We start from the raw sequence: 17,688 nt of genomic DNA on the forward strand, positions 1-17,688 counted from the left end.
TCCAGAGTCTTCTTTTTATCAAAGTGTCAGTGTAATTGGTGTTACTTACTCAAAACTCTAATAAACTTGACAGGCAGAGGCTTCCATGATGCACCCTGGTGATAATGGTGAAAAAATGGCTGATTTGTGTATTTTTTTAATCTCAAACAAATCAGGCTGAGGCTTTTTTTGCATATACATAGTACCATGCTAAAATAATCCATGGGGCTGAGATTGCTAGTTTGCTTGCAGACAGCACCAATCAGTGCAGGAGACTTAAAAAGGCTTTCACTTGTTCAGACGACCAACAGAAACTGCCCATTGGTTTTGACTTTATTGTGTCACTGTCCTGCAAGTGTTTCTCAAATAGCTTTAAAATTTTTTTTTAGTCATATATGCCAAATAAACATTTCCTGAAAATGGTAATTTTCCTACAATTTACCCCAAAGAATTCCTATAATTTTTCACTCCCTTTACAGACCTCAAACACAAACAAAAGATTTATTATAATTACAACAGTGACTGAACCAGCTGTATGCTCCTCTGAAATATTTTGGCAAGGGAGACGGCGTTCTGTTTTCAATATGAAAGGCATTTTTATAGCTTAAAGCAGATTTTTAAAATATTGACTGCATCACTAAATGCAGAAACATGGGACAATCTCTCAGGATATTTTTGTAGCAGTAAGAGATTTTAATTTTTTTTGGTATTTGACACACTGAAGCAAAAAGTAGCAATAGTAAAGTTCTAAAAAATATTTTATTAAAAATATTTACTAGTGTGTGTGATTCAAATGGGCTTTACATTACTTAAATGTTGCATACTTGCAATTGAGTTCTGTTTTATGAGTAATTCTTTTTAAGGCACCTTCTCTCAAACAGAATTCTGGATCAGGAGCAGGAAACTAGAAAACAGGAAAGGGATATTTCATATTTATTATATTAAATATTTTATATTTAGTTTTTCTGTTCTTATTTCTGAAACCAATAGGGTCTTGTTTTTTTATGAGCTAAGGCCTACAATCTCATCCTTTTGACAAATTCAGACAGTAACTGTTAACAGTTACATTTTCAACTGAATTTCACAACTCTACCTTCCCCACCCTGAGAGTGAACTTGGGTGACTTGATGTGTGTCCACCATTGGAAGATTGGCAATTCTCTTAAAAGTGTATTAGGAAATGGATACAGGCTTTCATTACAAAATCTCAGATAATACAACGGTCATACCATGATTCCAGGACCACAGACATATTCTCCAGAAAGTATTATTTTGACAGAGAAATAGGTTTTAATAAAACAAAACAAAACCAAACCCCCCAAAATGAAACAAATAATCCCCCGAAGACTTTGATTATGTTCATCATCCTCTCATCATTTGCTTTCCAGGCAAATGCTTTCATCATTTGCTTTCTAGACTATTGAGAATATATTTTTCGGGCACTAACTTTCATAAAAGATAATTCAAAGTGATCTGTTGCTCCAGAAACATGCTTTTATTTGGTTAATATGGACAGTATGATCAATGAGCTTATAAGCTCACATAGTGCAAGCATGAAATTGTATTTTTTTTAATTAGCTCACCAGTTATAAAAAACAATCTACAATTGAAGACTGACTAGAAATCTGAGTGTGAGCATACAAAAAAACCTTCATGTTAAAGAATCACCGACTACTTTAGAGTTTGTTTCATTCCCTAACTTAAATCTGCCCACGGACATACCAGAAGTGGAATGTCAGCAAATACATTTTTTTTCTTGCAAGAGTAATTTATGAAGTTCCAAAACTCTGTAAAGACTTTAATGAAATGCAAGTTGAGAGATCCAACAGTGCCTCTGGCTCAATTTCCAATAGTTAGCTGTGTTAAGAGGCTGCATCTCTAATGAGAAACAGGGAATAAGACTAAAGATTAGAAAAAGATACATTTAAAAAAGTGTACTCACAAACTTCTGTATAAATCTGGCAGAGAAATAATACATCAACAGTGGCAATTACCCAGCAAATTCCACAGGGTCCTTGGGATTCAGAGTCACTCTCAGTTCATTTCCCTGCCAATAGTCACAGTATCACAGAATCACAGAACAGTCTAAGCCCACCACATCATATGTGATACATTCTTACCATGTCTAGTCTAACCAAACTGTAAGCTGTCTGGATAGCTAATAGTCAGGTCTGAACAGTGTTTCACCTTGGATGTGACAGGCAAGGACATGTTGTAGTCCAGAGGTATCTCCTCTCCCACAGAAGCAGAGCAACTGTGTATTATATAATTTTACATCTTTAAATTTTGAGGAGACTCACATTCCTAGTAAAATTTCCTAACTGTCTTCACATGAACTTTATTTTGTAGCAACTCCTCCATGCCAAAATCATATAATTTGTGGTTTAGTTCCTCACTGCTCAGAATCTCTGCTTTTCTGCCTCTTCGTAAATATTTCTACATACATATAAATTGCAATATATAATTATTTTATGGCTGTCCTGGAAGTCTGCTTAAACTTAAAGGAGTCCAGAATTGTTTCTGGTTTGTCAGTCCATGATTGATTGTGTCTCCTGATTGTGACCTTTCAATAAATGTACAGGCTATTCTGTGAGGAGCTGCACCTACTGAACAGCAATAACTCTGTTGCCACAAGAACACAGATGATGTGGTGCTGTATTCTTTTTCTTTTTATAACTGAGGTGGAGTTAGCAAAAAAAACCTCTCACTTTCTTTCAAAAAAGACTCCAAGACCTCAGGTAACACCTCTTTGGAACAGGAAACCATTGGGAAGATGCAGTGCCATAAATTCTGTCCACTTAGAATAGCTGTCCTCAGTATGTACTCACATTAGGAGAGCGCTTTCTACTTGTACCATTGCTTCACAATTTGACGGTTTTCAGTTGGTTCAGACGTAGTTTTCTCCTTAGTAGCTGGTACAGTGCTGTGTTTTGGACACTGTGTCAGCTACAGCCACAGCATCACTGAAGAAGGAACCCTACTGTCCCCCAGGGTATTTTCAGACACTACACCCAGTGAATCATTTTTCCTGTGTATGTGCATGCTGGTACAAAGCCGAGGGAGTTATAGATGTCAGACCAGATTCCCACAGCTCTCTTTCTCCACTCTGTACGACTTTTCAATCTACAAATTTTTGTCATTTAAAAAAAATAAATAAAAAAATTCATCAAATCAAAACAAAACTCATTCCCACAAACTCTCTTGAGTTCTTGAAGCTTTTAGTTCTCCATGACTTCCAGGGCTGGAGAGAATTACAGTCAACAGGAATTAAGGTTTCCAGCTGAGGAAGAAACCTGAGGAAGATGGAATCCTGCATAAAATACTAGTTGCCTCCCATCAGATTCACTTACCAGTGAACACCTACCTAAAGAGATGACTGAAAATAGAAGCAAATGTCGCAGAAGAGCTATTTTTCTGATGGTCTTTAAGAAGCATGTCAAACCAGTACTTTGTAAACATATGCCCATCCCTTGAACTGTCATACCTTCTTTCCACTGCTCCTAGCCTGTTCTCCTCATTTTACAGTATTTTTCCTTTTTATTTCATTTGGTGTAGGTACTTCCTTATTTGCCAACTGAATTATCTTAAAATATTAATGTCAAATTGTGTGGCTTTTTCTACGCAAAAATTGTAAAGTGCTTTTTAGATGTTAAATATTATATATATATAATATAAATTCCAGGTCACACTTAGCTTTAAATTAATTTCAGGGAAATACTGATAAAGAGCTAAGCAGGCTATAATACCCAGTCTCACAAAACAGCTTCTTGCCCACTGTGTGACTAGATTAAGAATCCTAATGGCAAGAACACCAGGAAACTTGTCACTGTAACAGATGAGATAATATTAGTCATGTGGAGAATATATGGGCATACATATTGAAATAAATACCTTACAATTAACAAATCTTCTCTTAGCAAGTGCTGTTGGATATCAAATATCTCATGTCTTTTGCATGGTCTGTGTCCTTCGGTTGTCTAGAAGAGAGCATAGAATGATTCCTAAATCAATTAACACTCTTATAAATATGGTCTGTTTCCAGAGTTACCTGTCTGAGTCCTGGGGGAAACCACATTTTTTTTTCTGATTTAGAAAACCTTGGAGCTTTAACTGTTTTTTGCATTTTTATGCTCTTGAGTCTGGAGCTCACAGTTCTTACAGCTAAGACAGTTGAACTGTGGCAGCCATTAATCTTGAGAAAACTGAGCAGAGAAACAAGCATAATTAAGCACAGATTACTATGAAAGTAAACTAGAAGCCCATGGTGGAGTCACCTTTAAGCAGGAGGCTATCAAAGCAGATACCCAGGACCCTGAACTCAGTCCAGGTCTCAAAGACAGGACAGCATCAAAGTGTGCACCCACCTGTGGAGCCTTTGACAGGCAGTAATCACAGCAGATGCGACATAAGGAGACTCTTGGCAGAGAGCACATGGCGTGTACTTAAAAATGCAGATGCCAAGGCTATCTATTTGGGAACTTTCTGTTCAAAGAGAGGACACTCAGAAGTAACCCTGATATGCTAGCACACTGCTAAAACACAGAATGGTCTCCGCACCTTGAGGAGTCTTAAGCTGCACCAGTGGAGTTTTAGGCTTGACATTAGAAGAATTTCTTAACAAGGAAGGATGATTAGACTTTGGCATGGACTGCCCGGGGAGGTGGTGAAGTCGGCATCCCTGTAGGGGTTTAAGAAAGCACTGGATGTGGCTCTTAGTACCGTGGTCTAAATGACATTTTATTATTCAGTCACGGGCTTTACTCAATGATGGCAGAGGTCTTTTCCAGCCTAGCTGACTGCGACTCTGTGAGGCAGCCTGGAAACTGGGCTCTGGCTGCTGGGCCCGAGGGGCCATGGAGTACGGGGTGCTTCAGCCGGGGAAACCCCCGCCATCCCCACCGGCCGCGTCAGAGAGTGGCGGAAAACGGGTCAAACTCCCGCGTGCCTCCAACACTTTCTCCCGCGGCTGGGGAGCCTCTGCCAGGGCGTGTGCGGGGCTGCGAGGCGCCTTGCCCCGGCCCCTCAGCGGAGACCACCGGCGTCAGTGCCAGGGAGCGATGCTGCCGTGTGCCGGCGGCCCTCCCCAAGCACTCCGGCCGCCGTGGAGGGCGGAGAGGGGCGGCAGCCCCTGTTGGCGGCCTCGCCTCTCCTCCCTCCCCGCCGGCCCGGCCCGGTTCGTCCGGCCGCATTAACCCCGGCGGCTCCGAGGCGGAGGCTCCCGGGAGCTGCTCCCTCCCCACAGCCCTCCTTCCTCCGCCGGCAGAAACCAGACACCGGGACGGCCCCGCGCAGCCCTTGTGCGGAGAGGCGCCTGTGTCCGGCGGCGCCGGAGCGGCCCGGCCATGCCGCGGCCCCGATAGGCGCCCCGCTCGCAGCTCCCCGCCCGCACCATGCCATGTGTCCCGCGGAGCCGGGCGGCACGCATGGTCTCCCTCTGGCTCCTCGTCCTCCACGCCCAAGCGCCCTGCCTGGGCAGGGCCCCGCCGGCCGGCAGCTCCCCGTTCCCCGACGGCGGGCAAGGTCAGTGGCGGCGGGCGGGGCGCGGCGGGGAGCGGGCCCTGCCGAGGGTGCAGCGCGGCCCCGGGTCGCTGCTGGGGCGGGAGGGACGGGCAGCCTGGCCGTGTGGGCCCCCGGTGCTCCCCTCGGCGCTGCCGGGACGCGCTGCTCCGCTCCCGGGGCAGAGCGCTCCGGCTGCGCCTTCCTGCCGATCCTGGGCAGGCATCGAGGTTGGCTGTGTAGAGAGGAAGGTATTGCCTTTTACAGGTCCCCGTTTAGAGGCAGCTCTCTAAATGCCCGAATAATTTTGTGCTACTAAACCGAAGAAGTTTCCTGTCCTGATTATTTCTTTTTAAACAAGCGATCGCTTCTGTACCCAAGCAGCAGGCGCTGCAGAAGGATTGGTGTTATCAGGGCTCAACACCCGCTGTGAGTTTCTCACATTCAGTGAGGATGGTAAATTACAAGTCAGACTTCATCCGCTGGAGGGGTTTCTTTGAGGCTGTCCTCACAGTTGGTTATTTTGCCGTGGGGAGTGCAACTCAGGAATTTTATTTTTTATTTTAGTTTTTGCCTGTTTAAGAAAAATCGCAGCTCCCAAGGGAGAAAAATTATGAGTAGTTGGAAAACTCTGCCTGGTGGTAGAAGACCCAAAAGTATGTGAGGAAATTTTACTTCCTGATGCAATCAACAGCTGTGGTGCTTTCAGGAGAGCTTGAACACAAAAGAGAAAATCTTCTGTACCCCTCAGAGAACATGGAAAAGTGTTTCAATAAGGTGCCTGAAAAGTGAATTTTCAAGTATCTTGAAGTTGGTTCCTTTTGGATTCATTGAAAGTGGATGCTAGCAATAATTACATCCCTGTGATGCTGCATGGGACAGAACAGGATGGTTGTGTTAGCATGTAGTGGCTGATTTTCAGGCATTTGGAAATGAATGCAGAATTAATTTAACTTTCTAAGCATGGAAAACAGTCTTTCCCAAGAGTTTGCAAGTAGCATTGAGTAAAGGGGCAGTCAAAAATGCGGCTAATTTTCTACAAAGTAAGGTTTCTTTACAGTGTGAGGTATGGACTGAAATTTGTATGTGGTACAGTTGAAGTGTTCTGCTCTCTCCACATCTCTAAATGTGGTAGATGGGACAGCTGGGGTTGCCCTTCCTGAGTGCTGAAGGCTTGCTCTCTTTCCTGGGTATGATGCTTCCTCAAAGATGAGCCACACTGTTTCCTATCACAGGGAATGGTTTGAAAAGAAGCCAGAGGGTCTGAAGGGCAGATGTACTCAAACTACAAAGATGGAGATGAAACAATGGCAAATGATGATGTGTCACATTTTAAACAAATTTTGTCAGGGAACATGTTATGCATTTAAAGTAAATTGTGGTTTTCCTGTCATGTGCGATAGATCATGTAAGTTTTTCTCTTTATCCTAGTTTATTCACTTTGTGTACAGCTATTCTTAATAAGGCAGTTCTCTGACGTGTGGCAAATTTAAATCCACAGAGGAGCAGAACACACGGGAGGGGTTTTGAATATTATCAGATGTTTTCAATGATGCGGAATTAGGAAGGTCTGCAGGGAAGATTTCTCTGACAACTTAAACAATGCTTGGGCTCCTCAAACAAGTGTGAAGGGCCTGAACATTGCCAGTCCTGTGTTCCCAGAGGGCCTGAGCAGATACTGCGATTGCAGAGCAAAGTCCTGACTCGAATGTGTGCAGCTCATGGCCGTGCTTTTGTCTTGTTCACAGCACCAAGCCAGCATGCCCAGGCCGTAGTATTGCAAAGGCAAAACATTCTCTGTAGCTACACAGCCACCTTTCCTGTCCTGTAAATCCTGAGCAGTGCCCACTGGACAGGCAGGACTCCCCTGGACTGAAGAGTATGCTGGGTGTCCAAGGGAGATGCTGTGACATGCCAGTGCCATGGCTTATCAGTGGCATTCATTATCTCCATTTGTGTTTGCTGCTGCTAAGTTTCATAGGAACTTGTGGTGTTTTAAGAAGAATTCATGTAACTATATGAAAATAGAGGCATTTGGTGTTGAAGGATGTAGCCCTTAATTTAATTTTGAGCAGTCTGGGTTGCATGTATTTAGTTATTCTTTCCTAGAAGGGCAGAAAGGGATCACCAAAATTGTACCTTCCATCTTTGTTATAGTTAGGATTGTCTTTTACCCAACAGTCTAGGCAAAACTGTGCTGATAGTGATTTCTTGCAGAAATATCATTAGCCTCATCCTGTTAGACTTTTGTGTTATAGTCTTATTCCCTCTGGTCTTTTGAAGGCTTTTTAATAATTCATTTCTGTAGTTGTATTACAGTTCATTATTATTGCAGCATAATTCCCCTCTCCAGTGACTAAACAAGTATTTAACAAGCGTGTGGAAGAAGTTCAATTTCTCTGCTTTGACAATACAATGCTTCAGCATTATTTTCCATCTTACTGACACTTTTCTTTAACCTCTATGCACTTAAGTGCTGTAATGTGAAGTAAAAAACTTCCTTGCATAGTTTTAAATCCAAAATCGTAAGTATTTGTCTTCCACGGAGTTCAGCAGTTTAGCCAGAACAAATTAGGTTCAAGACATCAGGCAACAGCACAGTGACAGCAAATGAGTAAGCTTTCCTTTTAGGAATTTAATTTGATTATTTAATGAGTTGTGCTGAAAACCGTAGAAATGGGGGCCTGGTCTTGCAGCATTCTATGTTAGTCTGACTTTGCTAGCGCAATATGGGATGTGGGACTTCCCAGAAGTCTCACAATTTAACATCTGCAGATAAGCTGTATTTTCGAGTGTTTCTCATCTCTTCCACCTGCCTTTTTTTTTTTTTTTTTTTTTCTGCTTCACTGTGGAGTGTGAGTAGGGGGAACCATGGTCTAGCTTCAGTTGCTGAATTATCAGGCATCTCACATCTTTTGTGCTGTCCACAGGCTGTGCAAACTGCAGGCATGAAGGTGTGCACTGAGTGTCAATGTCTCAGTCCCCTTATGCGGACAAGAGCAGATGTCTCTCAGAACCTGTGGTAGGCATTAGTGTCCATGTTGTCAAGACCTGGCTTTGTGAAGGCCCAAAACCCCACTTCTGTGGCTTGTCCTGCAAAGGCTCCAAGTCACTGCAGGCTGGTGGGAACGCTTCTGTACAAAGAAATCTGTTGTGTGAGCGAATAAGCTTGCTTCTGAAGTAAAGGTGCTTCTGACACTAGGCTAGATTTCTGATGTAGTTGTGTATATGCTGGGAGGCCGGGGGTTTTATGTGTTTTGTTTTGCTTTCATTTCAATTGGAAGGGTTTCAGTGCATGTGTCTCAGGGGTCCGTGGCCTGAGGAAACTCAAGCAGCCACATCTTAAACTAATGAGGACAGCTGAGATGAGTTCCTTCAGAAGGGGATGAATCTAGACAGCTGCCTGCTTAGGCAGGATTTTTCCTCTGTGACTTTGAAGGCACAGGCAGTGGAGGGAGAAGTGCTTCTGAAAGGATTGCCTAACCAGACCTAGCCTGGAAGCAGCTGGAACAGCCTAATTGCTTTGTTAAGCAGCTTAGTTAATGAATGAGGTGTAGTCACTTCATGTGTAAGTGGCTGGGACTTTGGGTATGAAGAGCAACTCTGGGTAAAGAAGAACTGGATTAATGTGTGTCATCATAACTTCTTTTTAATTAAAAATACTCAGACTGTCATTTCTTGGGTAGAATTCATCAGACCTGGCCCTTAGGACATGAGTTCTTATGGATTGTGTTTTAAATGGATCTGTGTTATTTGCATGGGGTTTTTGTATTTCACAGTAACTTAAAATAAATAAAACTTGGTACAGGTGGTGTTTCTTCTGTATCTTCTTCTTATGCTTCCCCTGTTGTAGCAGGGGACAGTGTCAGTAATGCTCTGTTCCTCTGCTAGATTCTGACAAGTGGTAAGATTTCCAATCCTACCCTGCTTGGAACTCCTGATACAAAAGAGCACGATTACTTCAGTCTCTTCAAATCCTTCTTTGAAATTTGGAAGCTCCAGCTGCAACAGCTGCTAAAGCTGATGCTACTGAGATGCTGTTACTAAAAATAATCAAGCCAATTTGTGTTCTCTTCACCTTTGTGTGTTTGCAAGGCTCTGTGTCCAGTTTCAGATGGTCAGTTTTTTCAATGTGTGAAGGTCACACTCCTTGATAAGAGTGTCATGTGCTGGAGACCTAGGACATGGATGGTTCCCAGCCCTTGTGGGATTGGGAAGGGGGGTTGTGTGTGACAGTCAGTCTTCTATATGAATGGTGACAAAATGTTTGAAAAGAATAATGTTTTGCTTCTAAACTGAGTGTTACAATGGGAGAATAGAAAGCCCAAATGAGGAGTATATTCCATGGTAGTCTGTGCACTGCCTCCCTTTGTGTCAATCGGATGTTGGGGTGAATTGCTCTCACTTTTGACTTTTCCTTTAAATTATGTGAGATCTGAACACTCACTCATTCTAGTTTCGTTTCTTTTTTTTTTTTTTTTTTTTTTTTTCCTTTCTCTCAGAGCAATTTGTGAAGACAGTGCCAGATTACCATGTGGTTCATCCAGCAAGAGTAGATGCAAGTGGGCATTTTCTTTCTTTTAATCTACACCATCACATTGTTATAAATGCAAAGGCAATTTTGGGATAAAATCAAAGAGAAATTTATTAATAAACAATAATAAACAGAAACAGCGATAAAAACCCACAATAAAAAGAACAGCGCAGCGCTGGGTGGACAGGGGTCTACACCGGAGGTATAGGTTTCCCAAATCCACGTCTGAGCAGCCTCAGGATTGGGGTTTTATAGGATTTTTAAGTCCTCAGGCCAAAATTCCAGGCAAGTTCCATTCACCAAGTGTCCTTGATTGTCCAGTGAATGGATTTCCTGCCCTAGAATGATGATATTATTTTTGTGTCCGGCCAGAGTCTCCTCTCATGCAAAGGAGACTCTGTGTGTTGCAAAGTTAAAGTTTTCATGACAGGGTGGTGGAATCCGGGCTGGTGCCGATGAATATCTTGGCCGGGTTTCCTCCTTTGTTTTCCCTGATTGCTTCTTCGACACAGAGATGTTTGAGTCTGGCGAGGCTTTTCTTTTGGAACTTGTCTTTTTCGATTGATCAGTTTCTCTACCCACTGGAATCCGCAGGGCGTTGCTTGGATCCGGAGGTAGATAATTTCCCGAGCCAGTGTCATTGTTTTCCTGATGGTCCGTGTCCTGTGTGTTTGTTTGGGTTGATGGGCCAGTTTTGGTTAGTTATCTTGGGCGTTGCTGGTAATCAGCAACCTCTCGGCAGAAAGCCTCATCCCACTTGGGGGGAGAGGCTTTTCCATGCTTTATATTTAGTTTTGTTTCTACAAAACATATCTTTCTTATATACTCCGAATTTTTAATACAACCATAATTTATTACAGTCCCCCACCTAATAATTTATCACATTTAAAAATTCGTTATTTTACACTCCTTTTAAAGAAAAGTATCCTTTTCTTATTCTTTTTCCATCATCATTTTTCTTTGTCTAATTGTCAATTTTGGTGGTCAGCATATGTTCGTTTTCAAATTTTTCTAAGGCCCTTAATGCCTTATTACTCTCTTTCTCTTCTTCTAAAACCAGCAATTTAGAAAGAAGGGCACTTTTATCTTGTGATTTTTCTGGATCTATTGGGAGGGCGGCAATTTGCATTCCTTGCACTACAGATTGTATTAGCCTAATCAGGCAAGGAATTAAACAAGGTAAAAAGATGATTCCGGCTATTGAACATCCTATAAAGAATACTAGCTTTTTCCACCAAGCCCCTTGACCGAAAATTTGATCCCACCAAGAGGCTTGTAGAATAGAATTCCATTTTTGAACGGGCACATGTGCCACTTTCTTGATTTCTGCAGCTAGTCCCTTTATAGTTTCGCCATAATCATCTATTTCCATGCAACACTCCGATTCATTGAATCTCCCGCACACCCCTCCCTCCTCAGCTAGCAAGTAATCGAGGGCTAGTCTGTTCTGGTAAACAAAGGCCCTCATTTGAGAATGTTGCCTTGCTAGGAGTTCCAGGGCTTCTGAGGTGTGATTGGAAACTACCTCCATTACCGCTTGCAGTCGAATGAGCCGATTCAGAAGATAAATGGGGGTTCTATAACCCCAACTGCCATCATTCGCCCAGGTGGCCGGACCATAGTATTGTATGATTCTCTCGGCCGGCCATTCTTCCTCGTTCCATTTCTGGCTCCCTCCTGCTATCGGTAATATCTTTTTTAGATCCCTCTTTTGTCGGGCTAAAGTTTCAAAGAGGGGAGCCCCTAGGGATTTACTCTCATCTTTTGGTAGGGTGAAGAAAAACGGCCGAATTAGTCCCAGTGTGCATGACCCTTTCCACTTCCGAGGTAATTCACTGTATGCCTTTTTCCCGCATATCCAGTAAATTCCATCGGGAGCTTCCCAGTTTTTATTAGTTTTTGCCGGATCCTCCCAATAATCCCTCAGGCCTATGAAAACATGGAAGGGATTGGCCCCCGGTTTCTTGTTCCAACACAATCCAATAGTCTCTACCCATTCACAATTGTTTTCCCGATAGGAGATCCAATATCCTTCGGGCGATTCCGGGTGCCAGATTTTTGTTTTCTTTTCTGAGTTTACCGTGAGTGTATTTACACACGGAGTGTATCCTACCAAATCGGTAAACTCTTTTCCCTCCCGGCTAATGCAAAACGTTCCAATTATTCGGTCATCTATGACCCATCCCTCTGGCCTCCGGGTAGTTTTTGAGAATTTTAATTCTGTCCCTTTTAATATTTGTTCCGGGGTCAATCCCTCTCCTTTCCATGGCCACCTCTCTGCTGATTTTAAACCACCGCATATCCAGCAGTTGGATATACCTAATTCAGTGGCTATTTCCTGCATTAAGTCAACAAACAAGTTTTGGTTAGGGCTGGGTAATTTCCAATTATCGTATTGTTTCTCTAATAATTCATATTGTTCGCTGAGAGAGTTTAACCTCTCTTGCTCCAGCCTTTTCTTTTTATTTTCCATTTCTTTCCGTTTTAGATCTATAGCTATTTGCTTTATTTTACTTTCTGGATCCAATCCCTTTTCATCCTTTGAAAAGCAAAACACTGGGTCGAATTGAAGACACGAGTTCTCATCGTCTGACTTCAATAATTCCAAAATTATAGGTTCATTATTGAATGTCAGCCTTGTCTCGTGTTTTACATTTTTCCCTTCCCAGTACAGCTTTCCCCCCATCATGCACGGTTTTAAGCTTGCTTCATTGTAGCAGGTAGGGTTAACTCGGTGGTATGCCAAAAACGTCGAATGCTTCTTTCCCCCAATCCAGACAGTCTTATTACACTGTCCACAGACCTCGATTGGGGGAATTCCCTTTATTTCTCTTTTGTTTCGGAAGTGGGTCTCAGCAGCCCCTATTCCTTCCAGGTTCCGAATAGGTTTTTCCTTGATACTTGCTCCCGAGTTTGAGCACCAGATTTTCCTTTCTGATTTACATAATTCAAGCTGAGTGCCGTTTAACCAACAAATACCTGCCTGTAGTTCCGAAGGGCACTTGGTCATGAGCTCGCTTTCTGGGGCAGTCTGACACTGCTCACACTTCCCCTGGGGAGCCTCCCCTAGGGGGGCCTCGGCCTCTATTTTCTTGATCGAGTACATGACTAGGCTCAGGGACATCAGGATTCCCCACAATTGCATCCCTCTGCCATTCCCTCCGCCCGTACAAAAGTATACGGCGGGGATAACCATCTTCCCGGCAGCAAGGACTGTCTTCAGGGGCCCTTGATGTCCTGATGGCAAACCTCCGCTTGAAGGTTGCCCACCGAGAGGCTTTAACTGGTTCAAATCTACAAGGTACTTTTATGGTCCTTCGGCACTCAATTTCCAAGGGGTCTGCTTTGCAATCAAGCTGACCCCTTAATCCTTTTTGGTAAAACAGGAACCACTCCGGAGAGTCAAGTTCCAAAAGGCCCGCTCGAGTCGCAAGTATCAGGAATCGATTGGTCTGGTCTAGCTCTTTTTCGTAGCACCTAGTGCACAATCCCCTTGGTTTATAACCCCTTATGCAATGAGTTACCCAAATCTGCTTACAATAAGCGCACTTAAAATGTATAAACGGGAAACAATAACAATCGCGGATATTACAACTTATCTTCTCGCTATTGTTCATTTGTTGTGCCTTCGGAGCTTGATTTTCAAATCTCCTGGCGGGGTGGTGATCTTCCACTCGGGGGCTTGGCAATCCGGAACCTTCTTGGCCCGAGAAAAGTGTGTCCACCCTTTCTCGGCCGTTCGTACAGCAGTGTCCGTGGTCAGGAGAACGAGGAAGGGACCTTCCCAATGCGGACTGAGGGGAAGTTCCCTCCACACTTTAATCAATACTTTGTCGCCCGGCTGGATTTTGTGAACTGGAAATCCCAAGGTTGTGCTCTGAGGAATCAATCCCTTTTTCCGGAGTTCCTGTAGATTTTTATTTATAGAAATGAGATAAGGTTGTAATTGCACATCCTCTATTTGAGGGTGTGCCACCGGCATCCCATGCCTATATGGCATTCCATATAGCATTTCAAAAGGGGATAAACCGGTTTCAGAATGAGGCATGGTCCGGATATTTAACAAAGCTAAAGGAAGACATCGGATCCAAGTCATTTTTGTTTCGATTATTAATTTGGATAATTGTGACTTTAAGGTTTGATTCATCCTCTCAACTTGTCCCGAGCTTTGAGGGTGCCAGGGGGTGTGATATTGCCATCTGATTCCCAATGCATCTGACAGTTGTTTGATGATTTTCGAAGTGAAGTGAGTCCCTTGATCAGAATCGATATGGTCTACTATCCCATATCTAGGAATTATTTCCTCTAGTAGAATTTTAGATACGGTTTGGGCCGTAGCCTTTGCTCTGGGAAATGCCTCGACCCAATGTGTCAGTTTATCCACTATTACTAATAAATATCTATTTCTCCCAATCTTCGGTAGTTCCGTGAAATCTACCTGGATTCTCTCGAATGGCCTATACGAAAGTGGCCGGCCACCCCAATTTGTTTGTTTTGAATTGGCACGATTTACTTTCTGGCATATCACGCACCCCTGTACCTCTTGCTTGGCAAGTTCAAAAATTCCTTTACATCCGAAAAATTTTAAAAATTGTTCAGCCAGTGCCCGGGTTCCCCAGTGGGTTTGTTCATGCAATCTCCTGAGTATTCCTCTCGCTATACTTTTTGGAACCAGCTCCCTCCCGTCTGGCAACCACCATTTATTTTCTTTAAAATATCCACCTACCTTCTGGAAATCTTCTTGCTCCTTCTCTGAAGGAAGCACGGACACTTCTGGGGTTTCTTTGGGACTGATCTCGGGAATACTTACCGCCAGTAACGCAGCTCGTTTCGCCTCTTTGTCCGCTAGATTGTTTCCCCTGGTGTGAAACCGCCACCCAGTTTGGTGTCCTTTTACATGGACTACTGATATCTCCTGGGGCTCCCTGATAGCTTCTAAGATTTGTTTAATTATTTCTCCATGTATTAGTCTTTTTCCCTTGGTGTTTATTAAACCTCTTTCTTCCCATATTTTTCCAAAAGTATGCACTACCCCAAATGCATACTTCGAATCGGTGAAAATAGTTCCCCTTTTTCCCTTCAGGCCTTTGAGGGCTCTTAAGAGTGCAAACAGTTCACAGGCTTGAGCCGACCAACATGCTTGCAAAGGACCTGATTCTATGATTTGTTCAGTCTTACCATTTATGATGGCATAACCTGACTTTCTTTTTCCTTCTACCATTTTTGATGAACCATCAATAAACCATTTTTCTCCCCCTTCTAACTCTTGATCTTCCAGATCTGGTCTTACCTTAGTTTGCAATTCCACTGCTTCAATGCAATTATGCAACAGCTCACCTGTTGGTTCCCCAAACAAAAATTGCGCCGGGTTTTGGACAGTAGTTGTCCTCAACTCGAGGCCCGGCGAACTAATTAGCATGGCTTCATATTTCAGAAGCCTCGAATCAGTTAGCCATTTCTCGGCTTTTTGTTGTAAGATAGTTCTTACATCGTGTGGGGTGTAGACTGTCAAAGAGGCTCCAAAAGTTATCTTTTTTGCTTCCCCGACTAACAGAGCTACTGCAACAATTGCTTGCAAGCAAGTGGGCCACCCTCGACTGACTGGATCTAGGATTTTTGATAAAAATCCTATGGGCTTCTTCTTTTCTGCCCACTCCTGGGTCAGAACTCCTTGGGCTGTTTGTCCACTTACATCAACAAATAGCTGGAATTCTTTATTTGTGTCTGGCAAGGTTAGAACAGGAGCAGTTATAAGTGCAGTTTTCAATTCCTGAAACTTGCTTTCATCCTGTGTGGTCCATTTTACTCTATCTGTGTTTAATCTTTCATACAAAAATTTTACTTTTTCACTGTATCCTTCAATCCACTGTCTGCAATATCCCAGGAGCCCTAAAAATTGCCTGATTTGTCTTTTCGTTTTTGGGGCTGGGAGCACCAAAATCCCGGCCACTCTGTCAGGATCTAGCATCTTTTTCCCTTGAGAAATCCAATGTCCCAGATATTTTACCTCGGGCTCCGTGAACTGCAGTTTGGATTTTGATACTTTCAACCCCTTTTTCCCCAGAAAATTCAATAATGAAATTGTACTTTTTCTGACCTTTTCCTCCATGGTTCCAGCAATTAATAAATCATCTACATATTGTAAGAGCTTTGTCCCTTCTTCTGGAATGAATTCAGTAAGTAATTGTTCCAATGCCTGTCCAAATAAATTGGGTGATTCCACAAACCCCTGTGGGAGGACCGTCCACCTTAACTGTTGATTTCTGTTTGTGTCCGGATCCTCCCATTGAAAGGCAAAGAAGTTCCTACTCCCTTCATCCAAAGGACAAGTCCAAAATGCGTCTTTTAAATCAATTACACTGTACCATACATCCTCGGGTGAGAGTCTGTTAAGTAAAGTATAAGGATTTGCCACTACCGGAAACCTGGTTCGGGTCCTAGCATTTACTGCCCTGAGATCCTGCACCAGTCGGAAGCTCCCATCCGCTTTTTTCACTGCCAGGATGGGGGTGTTATGTTGAGACATGCAGGGTTCGAGGGTACCTCCTCTAAGGAGGTCATCAATTACTAGTTTCAGACCCCTTTTCCCTTCTATCGGGATGGGGTATTGTTTTACCCTTATCGGGTCCTCTGGGTTTTCTATTTCAATTTTGATGGGGGTAATATCTAATTTCCCCACCTCCCCTTTTGAATGCCACACTTTGGGATCGATTTCCTTTTCATCTTTTGGAGTCAAATGGAATATCTTTATTACTAATTCAGAATTCTTTACGACAATGTTTATACCCAATGAGACAATCATATCTCTACCTAACAAATTGTAATCGGCTTCTTCTACTAATAACAAATTTCCTAGGCATATTTTATTTTCAGACTCTATTTCCACATTTTTAATTACAGAAACTTTGAAGGGATCTCCCTTCGCACCGATTACCACTACCTTTTCCTTACTTACCACGCATCCCCGTGGTAATTTTTGCAGGGTGCTTCTCTCAGCTCCCGTGTCAACCAAAAATTCTATTTCCTCGCGATGGGGACCTACTTTTAATTTTATCAAGGGCTCTTTTGCTGTTATCATCCCCATCTGAAAGAGCCCAAGACCTCCCTAATCTTCTTGAAATACCTTTTCATCTTTCATTTTCTGGTGGCAATTCCTTTGTATGTGTCCTACTTTCTTACAGTAAAAACATTCTGGGGGATCTCTCCGCGGGGCGGAGCCATTCTTCTGTGGCTCCTGCGGCTTTTTCGGCGCTGTTTTAAACTTGCCGTGTGCCTGTTCTTGTTTCTGAGCTTCTTTTACTGCGGCCACCAGTATTTTGGCCTGAAGTTTCTGTTTCTCGTCTTCTCTCCTCATGTAAATCTTTTGAGCTTCCCTCAGAAGCTCTTGGAGACCTTTCTCCTGCCACCCTTCAATCTTTTCCAATTTCTTTCTAATATCCTCCCATGATTTCGCCACGAACTGTGTTTTAAGTAACACTTCTCCTACCGGAGAACTAGGGTCCGTCCCAGAATAGATCTGCAGACTTCGCCGTAATCTTTCCAACCACTCGGTGGGGGATTCCTCTTTCCCTTGACATTCCCCAAACACCTTACTAATATTTTGGCCCCGGGGAACCGCTTCCCTTATTCCTTGCACAATTATATTCCTTAAATCATTCATGCTCCTTCTACCATCCTCTG

At 43.1% G+C, this 17,688-nt stretch overlaps 1 protein-coding gene across 1 annotated transcript in view; it reads left to right on the forward strand.

Annotated features, from left to right (window-relative positions):
- The first annotated feature begins 5,271 nt into the window (after window positions 1–5,271).
- Window positions 5,272–17,688, forward strand: part of ADAMTS12 (ADAM metallopeptidase with thrombospondin type 1 motif 12) — a 166,183-nt gene continuing 153,766 nt past the window's right edge. The window contains exons 1-2 of the mRNA XM_058827536.1: window positions 5,272–5,498; window positions 9,977–10,071. Of these exons, the coding sequence (XP_058683519.1) occupies window positions 5,369–5,498; window positions 9,977–10,071 (225 nt within the window). The 5' untranslated portion in view covers window positions 5,272–5,368. The remainder of the gene's footprint in view (window positions 5,499–9,976; window positions 10,072–17,688) is intronic.

Source organism: Poecile atricapillus, chromosome Z, assembly GCF_030490865.1.
Source record: "Poecile atricapillus isolate bPoeAtr1 chromosome Z, bPoeAtr1.hap1, whole genome shotgun sequence".
Taxonomy (NCBI): Eukaryota; Metazoa; Chordata; class Aves; order Passeriformes; family Paridae; genus Poecile; species Poecile atricapillus.